The 19,292-nt window shown below is 46.4% G+C and overlaps 1 protein-coding gene across 4 annotated transcripts in view; it reads left to right on the top strand.

Moving 5' to 3' along the window:
* Nucleotides 1-19,292, top strand: part of LOC147021003 (fibrillin-2-like) — a 305,412-nt gene that overhangs the window by 30,612 nt on the left and 255,508 nt on the right. For 3 of the 4 annotated variants that reach the window (XM_085890782.1, XM_085890784.1, XM_085890785.1), the window contains 4 exons: nt 1,810-1,892; nt 3,458-3,601; nt 4,436-4,531; nt 9,706-9,801. In XM_085890782.1, coding sequence (XP_085746908.1) covers nt 1,810-1,892; nt 3,458-3,601; nt 4,436-4,531; nt 9,706-9,801 — 419 coding nt within the window. The remainder of the gene's footprint in view (nt 1-1,809; nt 1,893-3,457; nt 3,602-4,435; nt 4,532-9,705; nt 9,802-19,292) is intronic. The other variant, XM_085890783.1, reaches the window with a different exon arrangement.

Genomic DNA, 19,292 nt, shown 5'->3' with positions numbered 1-19,292 from the left:
CACTCACGAGACTCCCTCGCTGAGAGAATCTGTTGAGCAGAATCAGCATCAGGAAAACGAGCCACATGTCCATACAGCCGCAGCTGATGCTCATGGAATATGCAGGTAACAAATCTCATCCGAGTCTCTCTCAGAAACTGCTCGTTGGACACAAAGTCCGACCAGCGATAGCCACGGATTCTACGAAGAGACCTGCTACCAAAGGAATTAAGTATCCATCTCAGATCCCTGGTCAGAGTCCAAGTCTCACATCCATAGAGCAAGACTGGAAGCACCAAGGAGCTGAAGACTCGGACTTTCGTCCTGCCGCACTGATACCGGCAGCGCCATTACCCCATTATCCAGTGAATCCATGACTCCCCAGGCCCGACCCAGACGTCTTTTGACCTCTGACTCACAGCCAGCAGAGACATGAATATCATTGCCAAGGTAAGTGAAGTATTGAAAAGCTCCCCTGGTATCACAATTCATGGCATATGGTCTAGAAGAAAACTCAAAACGGCTCACGCCTAGGTGTTTAAATATCAAAATGGCCATCATGCTCTATACACACCCGAGAGGTAGTCTCAGAAAAATTTCCATGTCATTCTTGGATTGTTGGCAAAAAACAAACAAAACATCCAGCTGACTCATTCATCATCTTCAGGGAGGGGTGATGTCCTTGAGCCATCCGGTCTGGTCTCGGTGTGCCAGTCCACCCTTTGTGCGTGACTCTTAAAGCCCTGAGGGAAACTTGGGATGGACATTGAAATGCCACCTTTGAAAAGGCAAAGCTGCCAAAAAAACTCCCACCCAACTACATATGTGTTTGATCTCCTACCCCTTGACCCCTTTATTCCCTCTCACAGTAGGAGTTGGTGCACACACACACACACACACACCTTAACATCCTACTACGCCGACTCCTTTAATGGCCGCAATTATTCCCACCGTGTTTAGGAGTTGGCAAGGGAACGTTTTTGGCACAGGTCGTCCACCTGCTGATGCTACCAGATGGGGGAGGGGGGGGACTTTTAATGTCTGTCTGGTAAGGCTATCCCAGACTTGTCACTCAGCTTTCTTTTGTACAGAGTCGAGGCTCATGGAGAAGCTAGACAACAGAACGGATCAGAGCGCAACAGCAGAATAGGTGGGAGGTGAGGGGGAAACACGCAACAGCTTAACGTCCACCTGAGCGAAGGTGCGCTCTCCGGTGCGTTGGCCGACCTGCGAAGCATCGATCCGACAGTTTGTAGTCGGGTTCGGAATCGAACCCAGACTAGAACAGCTCATTGGTAAGTGCGCCACCTCTGCCCCATGCTGTCGCACTCACACAACTTGTAACCGTCGGCCCCATGCATTTGCCATCATTAGTCCGTCGGTTAAAGCCGAAAGATCTTCATCAAAAATTGCTTGGATAATGCTGTTGGAAAACGTCACAATGAGTTGCACACAGCACACACCTCCACGTCACACACACACACACACACACACACACACACACACACACACACACACACACACACACACACACACACACACACACACACACACACACACACACACCTTCGTCTTGTTTTCATTCAATAATTTTGATGCACCAATGTACCTGGTTTATAATGGTAAACATGACGTCATTTGTTCTCATTGATCTTGAAAGGATCGAATTTCATCCAAATGAAGAGTTGAAAAAAAAACAACAAACCCCATTGGACATGTGCCATTAGCAGCCGATGCTGTCGAGTATGGTTTATTTATTTATTTATTTATTTATTTATTTATTTATTTATTTATTTATTTATTGTTATTAATTATTTTCATACTTCCCAGGCCCAACGTCTGTGGATCGAGAATAAACTCGTATTGCTGCCCAGGCTGGAAAACGCTCCCTGGAGGGAACCAATGCATCGTTCGTGAGTAACTTGCCATCGGAAACGTTCCACATGTTCACTTCTGCTCATTTTCCCTTCTAGAAATGTCTCAACGAATTCCCGTGGTGTTTGCACAAGACATCATGGAGTTGGCATGATGCATTACATCACGAGCATTAGACACATTAGTGTAGTAACACACACACACACACACACACACACACACACACACACACACACACACACACACACACACACACACACACACACACACACAATGGTACACACATTGTAGATTCCTGAGCCAATTTGTTTGAGACATTTCGATGAAGGGTTTTTTTTTACTTTTACCTCTTTGGTTTTGCTGTTTAATTGCTCTCCTGATGCAGACTCTAAGTTTAGTCAAACCTCTTTCACATCCTCCTATTGTAGTGATCTTGGTCTTCCTGTGTTAACTATCAACCTTACCTATTAATAAATCTGATTAATTATTTAAGAAATAATATTTGACATCTGTCTGTATGTTCGCGGTTTTTGCAAAGATCGCTGTGCCGAGTACCACCAAATTTGGCACACACACACACCAAGACCTGACGGTATTTCCATCCACCACCTCAGCCTTTAAACACCCAAAGACCCTTTAGACCTTGAAGACCCCCAAGACTTCAAAGACCCTTTAGACCTAGTTGATCTTCAAGACCTTGAAGACCTTAAAGGCCTTGTAGACCTTAAAGATCTCGAAGACCATTAAGACTCCATCCACCCGTGAAGCCCTCTGCGAAGCCGTGTCTAGACATGTCTAATTAATTAATTACCGAGTTTGAATGTGAGTTGCACCCTGACTACACATATGTCTATTAATTACGTATTATTGCAGTGTACCTTTTGAACCTTTCGACCCTTTAGAATGTTGAGACCCCTTGGACCTTTAAGATCCCTAAATCACTCACCCTAAAAATAACTACCAAACCCGACAGACGCTGAATGCCCCCCCCCCAAGACCCTGAGACCCCTAAACCCTAAAGACCCCTTTGACCCATCAGACATCAGACAGATTGGACCCTTGACAATTTATAGCAGGGTTCTCAACCTATTGCACCTCAAGGCCCAATTGAGTACATGTCAAAATGTTCAAGGTTCACGAAAGAAAGAACAATAACAACTTTTAAAAACAGTGTGCTCTGAACTGAAAGTTATATGTGGCTGTCTGTATTAGGGGGTGGGGGGAGGAGTGTGGTGGGAAGAGGGGAGGAAAGGGTGGAGGTGAGATGGAGGAGGGGAAGTGATGGCATCGGAGTCTGGAGGGAGGGGAGTGGTGCGAGAGGGGAGTGGGGTGTGAGAGGGGGGTAGGGTGGGAGGAGGGAGGGACCTGCCGTTGCATGGCAATGCCTGGGTACCTTTACTAGTGAATAAAAGTTTGAATGGCAACCAATAATTTTTTTTAAACAAACTGTTTCTGGACTTTATCATGAATCAGCTTTTGTTATTTTAGAAGAAGTTGTAAAGATTCATTGCATTTTTTTATTTTTATTTTTATTTTTGATGAACACGATCACACAAACCTCACAATGTCCTTCGCACCGGCCCTCTCTCTCCCTGACCCCCAGCGATCTGTAGGCATTCTTGCAGAGATGGATTCTGTTCTCGACCCAACATATGTACGTGCAGCAATGGGCAGATAGCGCCGACCTGTGGGAGTCAGCCTGGTGAGCTCTCACTTTCTCCTGGACATTTGGCAGCAAAACCCAGTGGTGAGCCATTTGGACGCACAGAGTGGCACGCAGTGTCGGTGTGCAGGATTCTCATGGACGTTGAGCCAGAGGGAGATTTAGAATGGCGCATTGTGGAAATTTGGGGAGATTGTGGGTTGTTCTTGTCCAGGTTGGATGTGTTTGGGAGAAGAGGGTGGAAGGGAGGGAGGGAGGGGAGGACATGTTGACATCACCAGGATTTCAAAACAGGGCTTTCAGCTGAACGACATGGACACTTACACCGAAGGGTACGGGCTCGCACGACGAGGCAAAGCTTCATTCACAAAATGTACATCTATTTCAACTCCCAAAATCATGTTTTCTTGACGTGCATTTGTGGATTTGTCAAAATTGCGAACGCGTTTCCACATTACAGTGGCAATCACTGAACGCTCCGGGTAATGACTGTGGCTTGTCCGTGGAAGAATAACAGGAAATGAGCATGAGTGGTTTATTTTAAAGGGTCATGGGGTTTTCACTTTCTCCGGGGGAGTGATGACGTCGTCTCCTTTTTCTTCTAAGGTTTGCATCGAGCCAAGAAGGAATGACGTCGTTGGTCAGCGAATGGTGAATGTAATCTTTTCAGGTTTCGGTGTGTGAATGATGAGCGTGTTCGATTTGTTCTGATCAAAGTCAGCACAGGTGGGAACAAAAAAAAAAATTGACAAATTTAGTGCGTTACCTGCCGGGGTGATGCATTACTGAGCAAACCCTCCTGCGAAGGTGCCCTTGAGCCGTCTATCCCATGCACGTGCACCCGCTTGCGGAGGTCAAAGGTTTCGTCAGCGTGTGCTTATTCTCCGTTATCTTCCCGCTTTTGTCTCTCCGACTCAGAACACCAGTGCAACATCCGCTGCATGAATGGAGGTTCTTGTGCCGAAGATCACTGTTTGTGCCAGAAGGGTTACAAGGGCTCTCACTGCGGGCAACGTAAGTTCAGCGTTTTCAAAGCGATGGACACGGAGAGACTTTTCCGCTCTTTTGTCACTTTGACCCGAACTCACTGTTTCTGTGTCCATTAATATAGATTATAATTCATGCGGCATGGACGGTGAAATATTGTCTCCATTTGATCAACTTCAGCGTTTTGTCTGGCACGTGGTTCATGCAAAGGCTTTCTCTCCAGTTAAATTTTTTTTAATATAAATATAAATATATAAATGACTGTTAATGTAATACTTGGAGAGAATTAAGTGCTGAAGTTTTCCTGCACTCTGAAAAAAAGAGATGAATGAATATTCCCTGAAAGATATCCAAAAAATGTCTAAATCAACATCTGTTTGTGCTATTTCTTCCATTCATTGTATTCCCAGTGGGCTACTGAATAATGTGGAGGCAAAATGATCCCAGGAGCAACACAATCTTCAGATTATAACCTCTCAAACCAACCCCCCCCCCCAAAAAAAAATCATTAAAACAAGAAAATCGTTTGCCACGTGACTCGTTTAAGAGGTCGTTTGTTTTGTTTCGCAATCGATTGCTTTCACGAATGTACAAATTGGACTTCTGCTCTCCGATGCCCCGGACGTACAGTGTCGGTGTTCAATTTTGCACGTTCTGGATCGGCTGTCGAATATATAAATTTATCATATTGTTCTTCTTCTCCTTCTCCTTCTCCTTCTCCTTCTCCTTCTCCTCCTTCTCCTTCTCCTTCTCCTTCTCCTTCTCCTTCTCCTTCTCCTTCTCCTTCTCCTTCTCCTTCTCCTTCTCCTTCTCCTTCTCCTTCTCCTTCTCCTTCTCCTTCTCCTTCTCCTTCTCCTTCTCCTTCTCCTTCTCCTTCTCCTTCTCCTTCTCCTTCTCCTTCTCCTTCTCCTTCTCCTTCTCCTCCTCCTCCTCCTTCTCCTTCTCCTCCTCCTCCTCCTCCTCCTCCTCCTCTGCACCTTGATCCCAGGAGTTTGGGGTCGGCCACTCGGATCCATCTTCTCCATTCCCCTCTATCCTCTACAACTCCCTCACTCAATCTCGCGCTCTTAAAATGTCTTTCCACTTCCTGCCTCCACCTTGATCTCTGTCATCCTCTTGACCCTTTCCCTATAATTGGCTCATTCCATGTTTTTTTTTTTGATTGGTTCTTCATCCTTTTTTCCTCATCATGACCAAACCACCGCAACCTATTCTCGCTAATCCTTCCTATCATGTGCTATTGCAGCTCATGTGCTTCTGTCATGTGCTGGAGCTTGCAGCTCCAGCTCTCTTGCGTGTCTCCTCATTCCTCAACCGTTCTCTCGGTGATGCTCTGTAAATGTATCATTTATCTTGATCGACAAATACAAAATACAAATCGAATCTCTCATTCGACAAACACACAGCATGGTTTCGCAGGATGGTGTATTTTGAAACCATTGGCTGCTACTTATTTATTGTGGTGGCTCCTTGGTGATGTAGCCTTTGTACGAGAGAGCATGTAAAAATATGAGTTGAATTATGAAATCTTGACCAAAGATATTGTCCACCGTGAGTAAGTAATCCAGGAAGTGGCGGCAATGCTGCTGAAACCATTCTGGTTAAAATATAAATGGCAGCAGACATGGGCTTGTGTGCTATGGAGCAGGTGTATCAGACAGTCACATGTGCTGTGGAGCAGGTCTATCAGACATTGTCACGTGTGCTGTGGAGCAGGTGTATCAGGCATAGTCACATGTGCTGTGGAGGAGGTGTATCAGACAGTCACGTGTGCTTTGGAGCAGGTGTATCAGGCATAGGCATGTGTGTTGTGGAGCACGTGTATCAGACATAGTCACGTGTGTTGTGGAGAAGGTGTATCAGACATAGTCACGTGTGCTGTGGAGCAGGTGTATCAGACAGTCACGTGTGCTTTGGAGCAGGTGTATCAGGCATAGGCATGTGTGTTGTGGAGCAGGTGTATCAGACATAGTCACGTGTGTTGTGGAGAAGGTGTATCAGACATAGTTACATTTGTTGTGGAACAAGTGTATCAGACCTGTTGTCACGTGTGTTGTGTAGAAGGTGTATCTGACGTATAGTCACGTGTGTTGTGGAACAAGTGTGACAGACCTATTCTCACATGTATTGTGGAACAAGTGTATCAGACCTGTTGTCACATGTGTTGTGGAGCAGGTGTATCAGACGTATCGTCACTTGTGTTGTGGAGCAGGTGTATCAGACGTATTGTCACTTGTGTTGTGGAGCAGGTGTGACAGACCTATTGTCACATGTATTGTGGAACAAGTGTATCAGACCTGTAGTCACATGTTTTGTGGCACAAATGTATCAGACGTATAGTCACGTGTGTTGTGGAGAAGGTGTATCAGACCTATTGTCACATGTGTTGTGGAACAAGTGTATCAGACCTGTAGTCACATGTGTTGTGGAACAAGTGTATCAGACGTATAGTCACGTGTGTTGTGGAGAAGGTGTATCAGACGTATAGTCACGTGTGTTGTGGAGAAGGTGTATCAGACATAGTTACATTTGTTGTGGAACAAGTGTATCAGACCTGTTGTCACGTGTGTTGTTTAGAAGGTGTATCAGACGTATAGTCACGTGTGTTGTGGAACAAGTGTATCAGACCTGTTGTCACATGTGTTGTGTAACAATTGTAACAGACCTGTAGTCACATGTGTTGTGGAACAAGTGCATCAGACCTGTTGTCACATGTGTTGTGGAACAAGTGCATCAGACCTGTTGTCACATGTGTTGTGGAACAAGTGTATCAGACGTATAGTCACGTGTGTTGTGGAGAAGGTGTATCAGACATAGTTACATTTGTTGTGGAACAAGTGTATCAGACCTGTTGTCACGTGTGTTGTTTAGAAGGTGTATCAGACGTATAGTCACGTGTGTTGTGGAACAAGTGTATCAGACCTGTAGTCACATGTGTTGTGGAACAAGTGTATCAGACCTGTTGTCACATGTGTTGCGGAACAATTGTATCAGACCTGATAGTCACATGTGTTGTGGAACAAGTGCATCAGACCTGTAGTCACATGTGTTGTGGAACAAGTGCATCAGACGTATAGTCACGTGTGTTGTGGAGAAGGTGTATCCGACATAGTTACATTTGTTGTGGAACAAGTGTATCAGACCTGTTGTCACATGTGTTGTGTAGAAGGTGTATCAGACGTATAGTCACGTGTGTTGTGGAACAAGTGTGACAGACCTATTGTCACATGTATTGTGGAACAAGTGTATCAGACCTGTTGTCACGTGTGTTGTGTAGAAGGTGTATCAGACGTATAGTCACGTGTGTTGTGGAACAAGTGTGACAGACCTATTGTCACATGTATTGTGGAACAAGTGTATCAGACCTGTTGTCACATGTATTGTGGAACAAGTGTATCAGACCTGTTGTCACGTGTGTTGTGTAGAAGGTGTATCAGACGTATAGTCACGTGTGTTGTGGAACAAGTGTATCAGACGTATCGTCACTTGTGTTGTGGAGCAGGTGTGACAGACCTATTGTCACATGTATTGTGGAACAAGTGTATCAGACCTGTAGTCACATGTTTTGTGGCACAAATGTATCAGACGTATAGTCACGTGTGTTGTGGAGAAGGTGTATCAGACCTATTGTCACATGTGTTGTGGAACAAGTGTATCAGACCTGTAGTCACATGTGTTGTGGAACAAGTGTATCAGACGTATAGTCACGTGTGTTGTGGAGAAGGTGTATCAGACCTGTAGTCACATGTGTTGTGGAACAAGTGTATCAGACGTATAGTCACGTGTGTTGTGGAGAAGGTGTATCAGACCTGTTGTCACATGTGTTGTGGAACAAGTGTATCAGACGTATAGTCATGTTTGTTGTGGAACAAGTGTGACAGACCTGTTGTCACATGTATTGTGGAACAAGTGTATCAGACCTGTTGTCACATGTGTTGTGGAACAAGTGTATCAGACGTATAGTCATGTTTGTTGTGGAACAAGTGTATCAGACGTATAGTCATGTTTGTTGTGGAACAAGTGTGACAGACCTGTTGTCACATGTATTGTGGAACAAGTGTATCAGACCTGTTGTCACATGTGTTGTGGAACAAGTGTATCAGACGTATAGTCATGTTTGTTGTGGAACAAGTGTATCAGACGTATAGTCATGTTTGTTGTGGAACAAGTGTGACAGACCTGTTGTCACATGTATTGTGGAACAAGTGTATCAGACCTGTTGTCACATGTGTTGTGGAACAAGTGTATCAGACGTATAGTCATGTTTGTTGTGGAACAAGTGTGACAGACCTGTTGTCACATGTATTGTGGAACAAGTGTATCAGACCTGTTGTCACATGTATTGTGGAACAAGTGTATCAGACCTGTTGTCACATGTGTTGTGGAGCAGGTGTATCAGACGTATAGTTTTGTGTGTTGTGGAGCAGTTGTTTATCACAAAGCAGCTGAAATATACAGGAGATCATGAAGTGAATAATTTGGTTATGCACGTCTTCACATCAATATGTATTTAAATCGTTGAAGAATGGCCGTGAATTTGTGGGAGATCTTGAGCATTCTCACTCGCAAGCAAGTGCCGTCCATCAAGCAAACATTAAACATATTGAGCAGCTAACTTTGGAGACTCAATGGAAATCTTAATCGGAAAGTTATTGTAAAATTGTAATGTCAGTGTTGGAAGTGTTGAAACGATTCTCATCCATTCTCATTTCCATTTCAATTTCCCATTCAATATGGTCCGTGCAAAGTGGCGACCAAAGGAGCTCACGTTTGATGAAAAAGGCTACTCTTGTACCCGGATCCGGATCTTCACCAAAATCTTTTTATTTCGCCCATGTCGCATTACAAAGCTCTCCATGATGAAGCTTGTGCATTGGATTGTTATTCCATTTAAAAAAAAAAAAAATAGAAGAACCTCATGTCTTCATCTGTAAGCAATGAATGTAACTTTTGTTGTGAAGTTTGTCCTGTTAGTGTTACCATCTGAACCTCTTGCTCATAATGTGCGGAACCCAGTTCACGTTCCATATGTTTATATGTATTCGTCCATTGTCTACGAACGTCTTTGTAATCCATGAAAAAGTGCACTGATGTCTTTGTAATGTATTTTATTTTGTTTTTTTAAATTTAAGGTTAAACTCCTGGTGTAATGTTTGCAGCATTTGTCTCTGATGGCTCTTTTTTTTTATTCTGCATGGCAGCTGTGTGTGAAAATGGCTGCAAGAATGGAGGGCGTTGCGTCGCACCCAATCGCTGTGCGTGCGTCTACGGCTTCACTGGACAGCAGTGCGAACGAGGTAGAGAAATCGCACAAAGTTTTCCTTCACCTCCTCTCCTTTCCTCCTCCTCAATGTGTGTCTGTCGGTTCTGTGGAGTATTCCTTGACATTGGAAATACAATGTCGTTGCACAGGCTTCGCGATCAGAGCTGTAGCAAGAGTTGCTACCGGTTTAAAAAGTCAATTTGTGGTCTGCCTGTGCAGCGTAATTACCTTTTACAGAGACTATCGTTTTGTGGAACAAAAGGATGTCATGTGACATTTTGCTTTTGTTGTCTCAGTCTGGTTTCCTCTTTGCAATTCAGTTTGGAGTAAATATGCGATCTTTCCAATATTTAAATTGAATTTGAAATATCTTGGGTGTTCGCTCGTTAACATCACCCACCAGTGGTCATCGCGATTGTTTCCGAAGACCCCTGTTGCCAGTTTGTTGGAGGTCATTGTAATGAGAGAACAATAGGCCCTGTGCCTCTGTTTCTTTGTGGGAGATGCCAATGATGTTGAAAGCTTTGAATTATTTGTGCAGATTGAATTTCTCCCGACCTGCAAGACCTTTGTCTATCTTCATTGAGTGATAGGCAAAGGTCTCCTTGGTCATGAGAAATTATGATTTACCAGGTAGGGACTTGGCATGATAAAATATATTCAGTCTGTGGCTGGCTTTGGAGACCGACGATGATATATTATCTCTCCAGGAGAGGTCATGGCTGCTGATGAGGACCAGAAGTTCGGGGGACTGAACTTCCCCCAGAAGCTGATCAAGGAAGTCGATAGATGAGTTAGTGAGACGATCCTTCCAGAGAGAGAGAGAGAGAGAGACAAGGTGAGAAAGTGAGATTTACGTGGATTGCGTGACGTGTTCCATTTGTCAGCCCATCATCTTCATTCTTTCCAGATCGGAGAGGGATGCAGCAGCTGTTGGTCTGTTGTTGCAACGGCTGCCATATGGTATTATCTTGCATCATCGGCAAAGTGGAAAAGAGGGTTTTCACGTCCATGAGTTAGGACGGGTAGCTCGTCGTTGGGTCATGACAGCAGAAAGAGAGTTATATATGGAGTAATGATTGCTCAGCATACAATATAGGAGACAGATTAACATTCGGTGGTTGCAAAGAAGAATGTATAGCCAGGGGGTATTCCTGAGAGTTGGGAGAGGTTAGTGCAGAGCAAGCTGGCTTTGGGGGATGGAATTCTTGACATAAACGGTTAAACCACCACTGGGCCATAAGCCTGCCGAAGTTGAAGAGGAAAAAAAAGGCAGGAAGAGAGACGTAGGAGTCTGGAAATATCTTGTGAAAGGAACACTTTTGTTCAGCACTTCGACGAACGCTTCTCACTGCTAGGCCATTCTCACTCCTCTATGAGCTGAGATTTGGTCTGCAGAAAAAGCACACCGATGTCCGGATCAGCAGCAGCAAGCTGAAAGAAGAGATCTGTGATGTCGGAATGGCGTCCTCCAATGTTAGAGGTCCATACTCTCAGGGAAGGTGGATGAAATGGAGCCAAGGGGACGGGGACAAGTGTGTGGAGGGTTGGGGAACACAGCAGAGGAGCATTTTGTAGCAGGAGGCAATGGGGGTGGATGGGTCAGAGGCAGGAAAAGCAAGCTGGATTGGTGAACAGCTGTGTTTCTGAATTCATGGCAAACTCGTTTTAATTTCTGGATCCATAGATTGGCAATAACGATTGGTATATCACAGCCAAGGTGATGATATGGACTTTTGAAAGCTTGGAGAAACAGAGAAACAGGGATGCATGACGGTGACACGGCATGGGTTACACGTTGAGGATCCAACCGGGAACCAGATGGAACGAAAGAAAAATGACAGAATGGCAGAGAGGTCACACAGGTGAAGTGGAGACGGGAAATCCATCCATCCATCCATCCATCCATCGGGACAATACTCTGTGCAGAGCGTTGGTGCTGCCTTAGCAGTCTCCTTGGCTATTAGGTACAATCCTGGATGAGTCACCACTCCGACACAGGATACCAACAAGCTGGCACTCATTTTGCCGACCTCTGAAGGATGACAGGCAGAGTCAACCCCACCTGGTATTAATTCAACAGTCGAGTAGGATTTGTACTCAGGATGCTCGGATCGCCAAGCCCACCACCCTAACCATTAAGCTAACACCAGGCATATGGGGATGCAACAGTCTTAATTCACCTGAAGCTATGCGTGAGCACGCTCTGCTGAAGAAATTCCGTAATCCTTTGTGCGCATGGCAAGTGAATGGAGAGAGTAATAGGGAATGAGTGTCGAGCAAAGTGGTTTATTTTGGTCACTGAGGACAGGAATAGAGGGAGGGAGAGAGAGGGAGGGAGAGGGAGGGAGAGGGAGGGAGAGGGAGGGAGAGGGAGGGAGGGAGAGGGAGAGGGAGGGAGAGGGAGGGAGAGGGAGGGAGAGAGGGAGGGAGAGGGAGGGAGAGGGAGGGAGGGAGGGAGGGAGGGAGAGGGAGGGAGAGGGAGGGAGAGAGAGGGAGGGAGAGAGGGAGAGAGAGAGAGAGAGAGAGAGAGGGAGGGAGAGGGAGGGAGAGAGGGAGAGGGAGAGAGAGAGAGAGAGAGAGAGAGGGAGAGAGAGAGAGAGAGAGAGAGAGAGAGAGAGAGAGAGAGAGAGAGAGAGAGAGAGAGAGAGAGAGAGAGAGAGAGAGAGAGAGAGAGAGAGAGAGAGAGAGAGAGAGAGAGAGAGAGAGAGAGAGAGAGAGAGAGAGAGAGAGAGAGAGAGAGAGAGAGAGAGAGAGAGAGAGAGAGAGAGAGAGAGAGAGAGAGAGAGAGAGAGAGAGAGAGAGAGAGAGAGAGAGAGAGAGAGAGAGAGAGAGAGAGAGAGAGAGAGAGAGAGAGAGAGAGAGAGAGAGAGAGAGAGAGAGAGAGAGAGAGAGAGAGAGAGAGAGAGAGAGAGAGAGAGAGAGAGAGAGAGAGAGAGAGAGAGAGAGAGAGAGAGAGAGAGAGAGAGAGAGAGAGAGAGAGAGAGAGAGAGAGAGAGAGAGAGAGAGAGAGAGAGAGAGAGAGAGAGAGAGAGAGAGAGAGAGAGAGAGAGAGAGAGAGAGAGAGAGAGATAGAGATGAAAAAAAAAAAAAAAAAAGGAGTAAGGAGGGGGTGAGGTGACGATGATGATGACAAAAGACTGAGAGTGAGTGAGTGAATGAGTGAGTGAGTGAGGGAGAGCATGTGCACCTGTCCTGGACCAACATGGATACATCACACAAAAGTGCACTCTGTGACATGGGAACCTGGTGCAGGAAATGTTTCAGTGCAAGAAAATTAATTCAGAGTTTCAGTGTTAAGACAAACATTCATGGACACCTCCACAAAAGTGATGGCATCAGGTATTTCACACCAGGTGTATTCTGGCCTTTGCTTTTGAATGAAAATGCTGTTCATAGTTAAGATTTTTTTGTCGTGTTCTTTGTGCAATGAATTTGTTTCCACGGTGACACTACCCAGGCAGAAATGCTACAGTTAGAACTATAGTATATGAGAGTTGTACTCTCATATACTGTAGTTGGAACCCGGTTCTCCTACAGTAGTCTGCACAGAATTACTGCAGGAAAGGAATATTATTTTTGCCTGGGTATCGCAGTTTTGCTGAACTTGTGAGAGTGCGTCATGATCTAACGATCTCATTCCAGGGAAACTCCTTTTAATACGTTTTAGATCCTGTGGGGGAGTGGGGGAGTGGGGGAGTGGGGGAGTGGGGGAGTGAGGGGAGGGGGACAAAGCCAAAATGGCAAGGATTTTATTTTTGATACCTATCGTGTTGGGACTAAAGTTCGTTAAGCCCAATTGAAAATGCAATCCAATTCTGCCATTTATTTGGTGTGACACGTCAAGGCCTCGGTATCGTTGCGATGACGAGCTTTGTGAGCCAGACCGCCATGCCAGTCCTGCTTTGATGAGGATAAGAACATTCGGCGGAACAAGGTGTCCCTTGTTGCAAGTCATCACTGTTTGCAGGGTTTTATTCATTAAATATATATATATATTTTTTTTTACCTTCTGCAGACTGGGTTTTTGGCATGGCCTTTGTGAGCGTTCCGCTGTACTTCCTGATTTGGACCCAAGCAGGGCGAGCAGCTGCGTAGACTAATTATGCCAAACAGCCTGCGTAAGAGCTGCCTTGTTGGGTAGATTTTTACCTTCTCTTTTTCTTGTAAGCAGTGAGGGCAGATTCTGTTGTTGTTGTTGTTGTTGTTGCTGCTGCAAAACTCCCACCTGCATGGAAAAGGTACTATTCCATTGTACTCGTGATCATTATACCTGAGAGGCATATGGAACTTGTCCTTTTTTTTTGTTTTGTTTTTGTTAGGTCTTGGTAGCTAATGGAGGGTACTGCAGGTGTGGTGCCAGAATTTACATTGAAATCAGGTAGCTCACACATGAAGTCAGAGGATCCATTGTGATTGACCGCATTAAATGGGGAATATCCTGACTTTCTGGGAAACGTCCTTCTTTGTTCATGGAACGAAACAGGTTCAAAGCATTTGCTCAGTGACGTTGCGTCGCATCAATTCCACGTCTACATCAACATGATGTGGCCTATAATGGACTTGCTTCCAGGCCGTGCTGGCTACGTTGTGCCTGCAGGGGACACATCATGGCCTATTAGAGCTTGCTAAGCTGTACGGTACATAGTTTCTCTTACAAAGCAGCTGATCACTCCTTGTACATGATACTATCAACCTAAACCCCCCCCCCCCAAAATCCTTTGAATGAATGACACAGCCGTGAAAGTCAACAGCGTAAGGTCTGAATCCTGTTTAAATTTCATTTTATTGTAAAACACAACTTGATCCAGGGTCCATGCATTTGGTTTATGTGACCCAGACAGTGGGTAAACCGCTCTGTAATTTGCGGAGCCTTTGTCATGTCTCTGTCTCCGCTCATCCTGGCTTGAGCATGAGTGAGATCCATTGAAACCAGGCTTTCAGTGCAACGAAGGAGGACGTTAAGCCTGGTTTGCATTTCGAGATGATATTTCATTTGGCAAGAGTCACCGCAGAGTGGAACACTTTCTGCCTCTCCAGTGCTTCCGCCGCCGTTGTGCTAAATCCTCGCATCAAAATAGCACTCGAGGCAGGAGAAGTGTGTGTTGTGTTGTGTTTTGTTGTGTTGTGTTGTTTTGTGTTGGGAAATAGTTTGTTTGGTACAAAACAAGGAGGAAAGGCAATGTGTGAGGCTCAGGGTGGGTGGGGAAAGTGCGTTTTGCCCTGGCCAGAGGAGACGGTAGGTCTGCTTATTTGTCTGTTTGTCAACACAAAACATGTGTGTATTTATTACATTAGACGCTGAAGAACCTTAAGACCCCTAAGACACTTAGACCCTTCACAACCCGAAGACCCATTAACACCCCTAAGACACTTAAGACCCCTAAAACTGTGAAGACTGCGAAGACCCTTGAAAACCCATAAAACTCTGAAGATCCTTTTATAGCCTTTAGAACCCCAAGACTCTTTGAGACCCTTAAGACCCTTCAGACCTTTTAAGACCCCTCTAAGACCTTTAAGACCCCTCTGACCATTTTGACCCTTTTGACCCCTTTGATCATTTCGACCTCTAAGACCCTTTCCATCCCTAATTCCCTTTAGAACCTTAAGATCCTTTAAGACTTTTAAGAACCTTAAGCACCGGAACACCCTTTAAGACCCCTTAGACGCTTTATAATCCCATTAGACCCAAAAGACCCAATTACATCCTTTCGAACCCTTAGACCTCGAAGAGCTTTTAGATCATCTGAGACCCATTATAACTCTGAAGACCCTTAGACTCCTTTCTACCTTTTAGACCATCACACCTTTCAGACGTTTTCAGACTCTTTCGACCCCTTCAGACAATTCCAACCCTTGAGACCTTAAATTATACCCTCAAGACCCCCTTCAACCTTTTAAGACCCTTTTGACACTTTAGAGCATTTCAACCTTTTCGACCCATTTGGATGTTTATGCCTCTTGACCGTCAGACCATTAGACGTTTACAACTTTTCAGACCTTTGACCTTGACACATTTACAACTAGACCATTGAGACCTTTCATTTGGTCCATCATTCCATGCATTTGCCACACAAAACAAGTCTATGTGAGGGTCTGCGATCTCTGATTGCTCTTCCTTGTTGAAATTTTGTGTCAGGACTCATGTCCCTCGGTGTATTCTGGTGTGTTCTATTTGACGCGAGGAAACTTTTTCTTTTTTATATCTATTTTGATTTTCAAAATTTCTTTATTTCGACTCAGAAATGGAACATTGTGCACCATTTCCATCGCACCATTGCAAGGAGAGGAAAATATATTGCACGTCGAACTGTTTGAGAAAATCCGAACTGTTGGAGACGCAAGCCAACGGAGGCGCTCTTCTGCTCGATAGCGCAGGTACTTGCGTACCTTGTCCACACCGCAAAACGTTCCATTCCCGTAACAACTTTATCTCCGCCTTCTTCGCCGCAATCCCACCTTCCGCAAGGAAATTCCACCTTCAACCAAGCTCGTGATTTCTTCCCACAGAATGCTTTCACAGCTTGTCCCAACGAGCATACGGAGTGCGTTTTAATGAAAACATCATCACTTGTACATCCCAAGCCCTCTGTCATCACGTTCCCAGCCCTCTGTTTTTACACACACCCAGACATTGCTACTGAAACTGTAACACGGCGCTGTTCTTTCTACTTTGATCCGTGCCGCTTCGGCCGTAGCCGTTTCACTTCCTGATGCATTTCCTGCACTCTTTCAAAATCATGTCTTTCTCTTCAAGCCACTCCAATGAAGCCATCTTCCACGCAGCAGTGCAATAACAGAGACATTTTGTAGGTGTGTGTCAAATTGTGGTGTTATCCATAGGTGTCACTTGCATACAAGCTTCGACGTCATTATGTTTCCAGCAGCCCGTGAGGAAGTTGATGGAATACATTACACCCTTTGTAATGGAATACTTTGCAGCGTACACGAGGTCGTAGCAGAGTAGGCGACTCGGACTCGACGAATTTGACTTGAGCCTTGGACTTGGGACTTGGTGTCTCAGGACTTGGGGATTAATTGCGACTTACATGCGACTTGAGTTTATAATGACTTGTTGTCGATGTTCGGAAAATAATTAATCGTTGCATGAACATTTAATTTAAAATAAATGCAAAATGATTTTCAGTCTTGGCCGTGGCATTTTTGTCAATGATGACGTGTACCTTGTACGTGTACAGTGCACCCGCGCTCATGGGCCATGGCCACCGGGTCGCATGCCGTTCACCACTAAGGTAAAAAGTAATGTCCACTCTTCAGGTAGCACACCACGTCAAAGCTGCAACCGTCGGTCTTTCCGACGTGGCTTCGTGGGAAACCATTCTATTCAAACAAGAGCATACATGCCGAAATAAACTTGACCCGTGATCAGTAAGCCCTTGCACGTCCCAACCCGATAAAATGATTTTGTAATCACTGAAATATATCAGATGACTTGGATTATTTCAACTTCGCCACGAATTGTAAATTATATCATGACATATCTTTTTAAAAGGAAAACATAAAAGTGTTTTCTTCAAAGACAACAATTGAAGTTAATTAGATGATACATTTCATTTTCCCCAGTGTCCCGCCCCTTTTCTGCTTCTACAATGTCCCGCCCCCTTCCTGATTCCCTTACATCCCGCCCTTCCCCACCTGCTTCCTGATTCCCAAGTGTTCCACCTCCTTCTTGATTCCCTAGCGTCCCGCTTCCTTCCTGATTCCCCAGCATCTCATCCACTTCCTGATTCCCTCGCGTTCCACCTCATTCCTGATTCCCTCGCATCCCACCCTTCACCGCCCACTTCCTGATTCCCCACTGTCCCGCCTCCTTCCTGATTCCCCAGCATCTCACCCGCTTCCTGATTCCCAAGCGTTCCACCTCCTTCCTGATTCCCTAGGGTCTCACCCTTCACCGCCCACTTCCTGATTCCCTAGCATCCCGTCTCCTTCCTGATTCCCCAGCATCTCACCCGCTTCCTGATTCCCAAGCGTTCCACCTCCTTCCTAATTCCCTAGTGTCCCACCCTTCCCCACCCACTTCCTGATTCCCCAGCATCTCACCCGCTTCCTGATTCCCAAGCGTTCCACCTCCTTCCTGATTCCCAAGTGTTCCACCTCCTTCTTGATTCCCTAGCGTCCCGCTTCCTTCCTGATTCCCCAGCATCTCACCCACTTCCTGATTCCCTCGCGTTCCACCTCATTCCCGATTCCCTCGCATCCCACCCTTCACCGCCCACTTCCTGATTCCCCACTGTCCCGCCTCCTTCCTGATTCCCCAGCATCTCACCCGCTTCCTGATTCCCAAGCGTTCCACCTCCTTCCTGATTCCCTAGGGTCTCACCCTTCACCGCCCACTTCCTGATTCCCTACAGTCCCGCCTCCTTCCTGATTCCCCAGCATCTCACCCGCTTCCTGATTCCCAAGCGTTCCACCTCCTTCCTAATTCCCTAGTGTCCCACCCTTCCCCACCCACTTCCTGATTCCCTAGCGTCCCGCCTCCTTCCTGATTCCCCAGCATCTCACCCGCTTCCTGATTCCCAGGCGTTCCACCTCCTTCCTGATTCCCCAGCGTCCCACCCTTCCCCACCCACTTCCTGATTCCCTGGCGTCCCGCCTCCTTCCTGATTCTCTAGCGTCCCACCTCCTTCCTGATTCCCCAGCATTTCAACGGCTTCCTGATTCCCTTGCGTCCTGCCTTTCCCCACCCACTTCCTGATTCCCAAGCGTTCCACCTCCTTCCTGATTCCCTAACGTCCTGCCCTTCCCCACCCACTTCCTGATTCCCTAGCGTCCCGTCTCCTCCCTGATTCCCTCGCGTCCTGCCTTTCCCCACCCGCTTCCTGATTCCCTAGCGTCTCACCTCCTTCCTGATTCCCGAGCGTTCCACCTCCTTCCTGATTCCCTTGCGTCTTGCCTCCTTCCTGATTCCCTAGCGTCTCTCCTCCTTCCTGATTCCCCAGCATCTCACCCGCTTCCTGATTCCCTGGCATCCTGCCTTTACCCACCGGCTTCCTGATTCCCAAGCGTCCCACCTCCTTCCTGATTCCCTATCGTTCCACTCTTCCCCACCCACTTCCTAATTCTCTAGCGTCCCGCCTCCTTCCTGATTCTCTGACGTCCCGTCTCCTTCCTGATTCCCCAGCATCTCTCCCGCTTCCTGATTCTCTCGCGTCCTGCCTTTCCCCACCCGCTTCCTAATTCCCTCGGGTCCCGCCTCCTTCCTGATTCCCTCGCGTCCTGCCTTTCCCCACCCGCTTCCTGGTTCCCTTGCGTCCCGCCTCCTTCCTGATTCCCCAGCATCTCACCTGCTTTCTGATTCCCAAGCGTTCCACCTCCTTCCTGATTCCCTAGCGTCCCACCCTTCCCCACCTACTTCCTGATTCCCTAACGTCCCGCCTCCTTCCTGATTCCCTAGTGTCTCGCCTCCTTCCTGGTTCCCTAGCGTCCCGCCTCCTTCCTGATTCCCCAGCATCTCACCCACTTCCTGATTCCCTTGCATCTTGCCTTTCCCCACCCACTTCC

This window comes from Eptatretus burgeri, chromosome 8, assembly GCF_056783735.1.
Source record: "Eptatretus burgeri isolate ZD-2024b chromosome 8, Ebu_testis_v1, whole genome shotgun sequence".
In the NCBI taxonomy this organism is placed as follows: Eukaryota; Metazoa; Chordata; class Myxini; order Myxiniformes; family Myxinidae; genus Eptatretus; species Eptatretus burgeri.
This window is presented reverse-complemented; position numbering and strand designations above follow the sequence as displayed.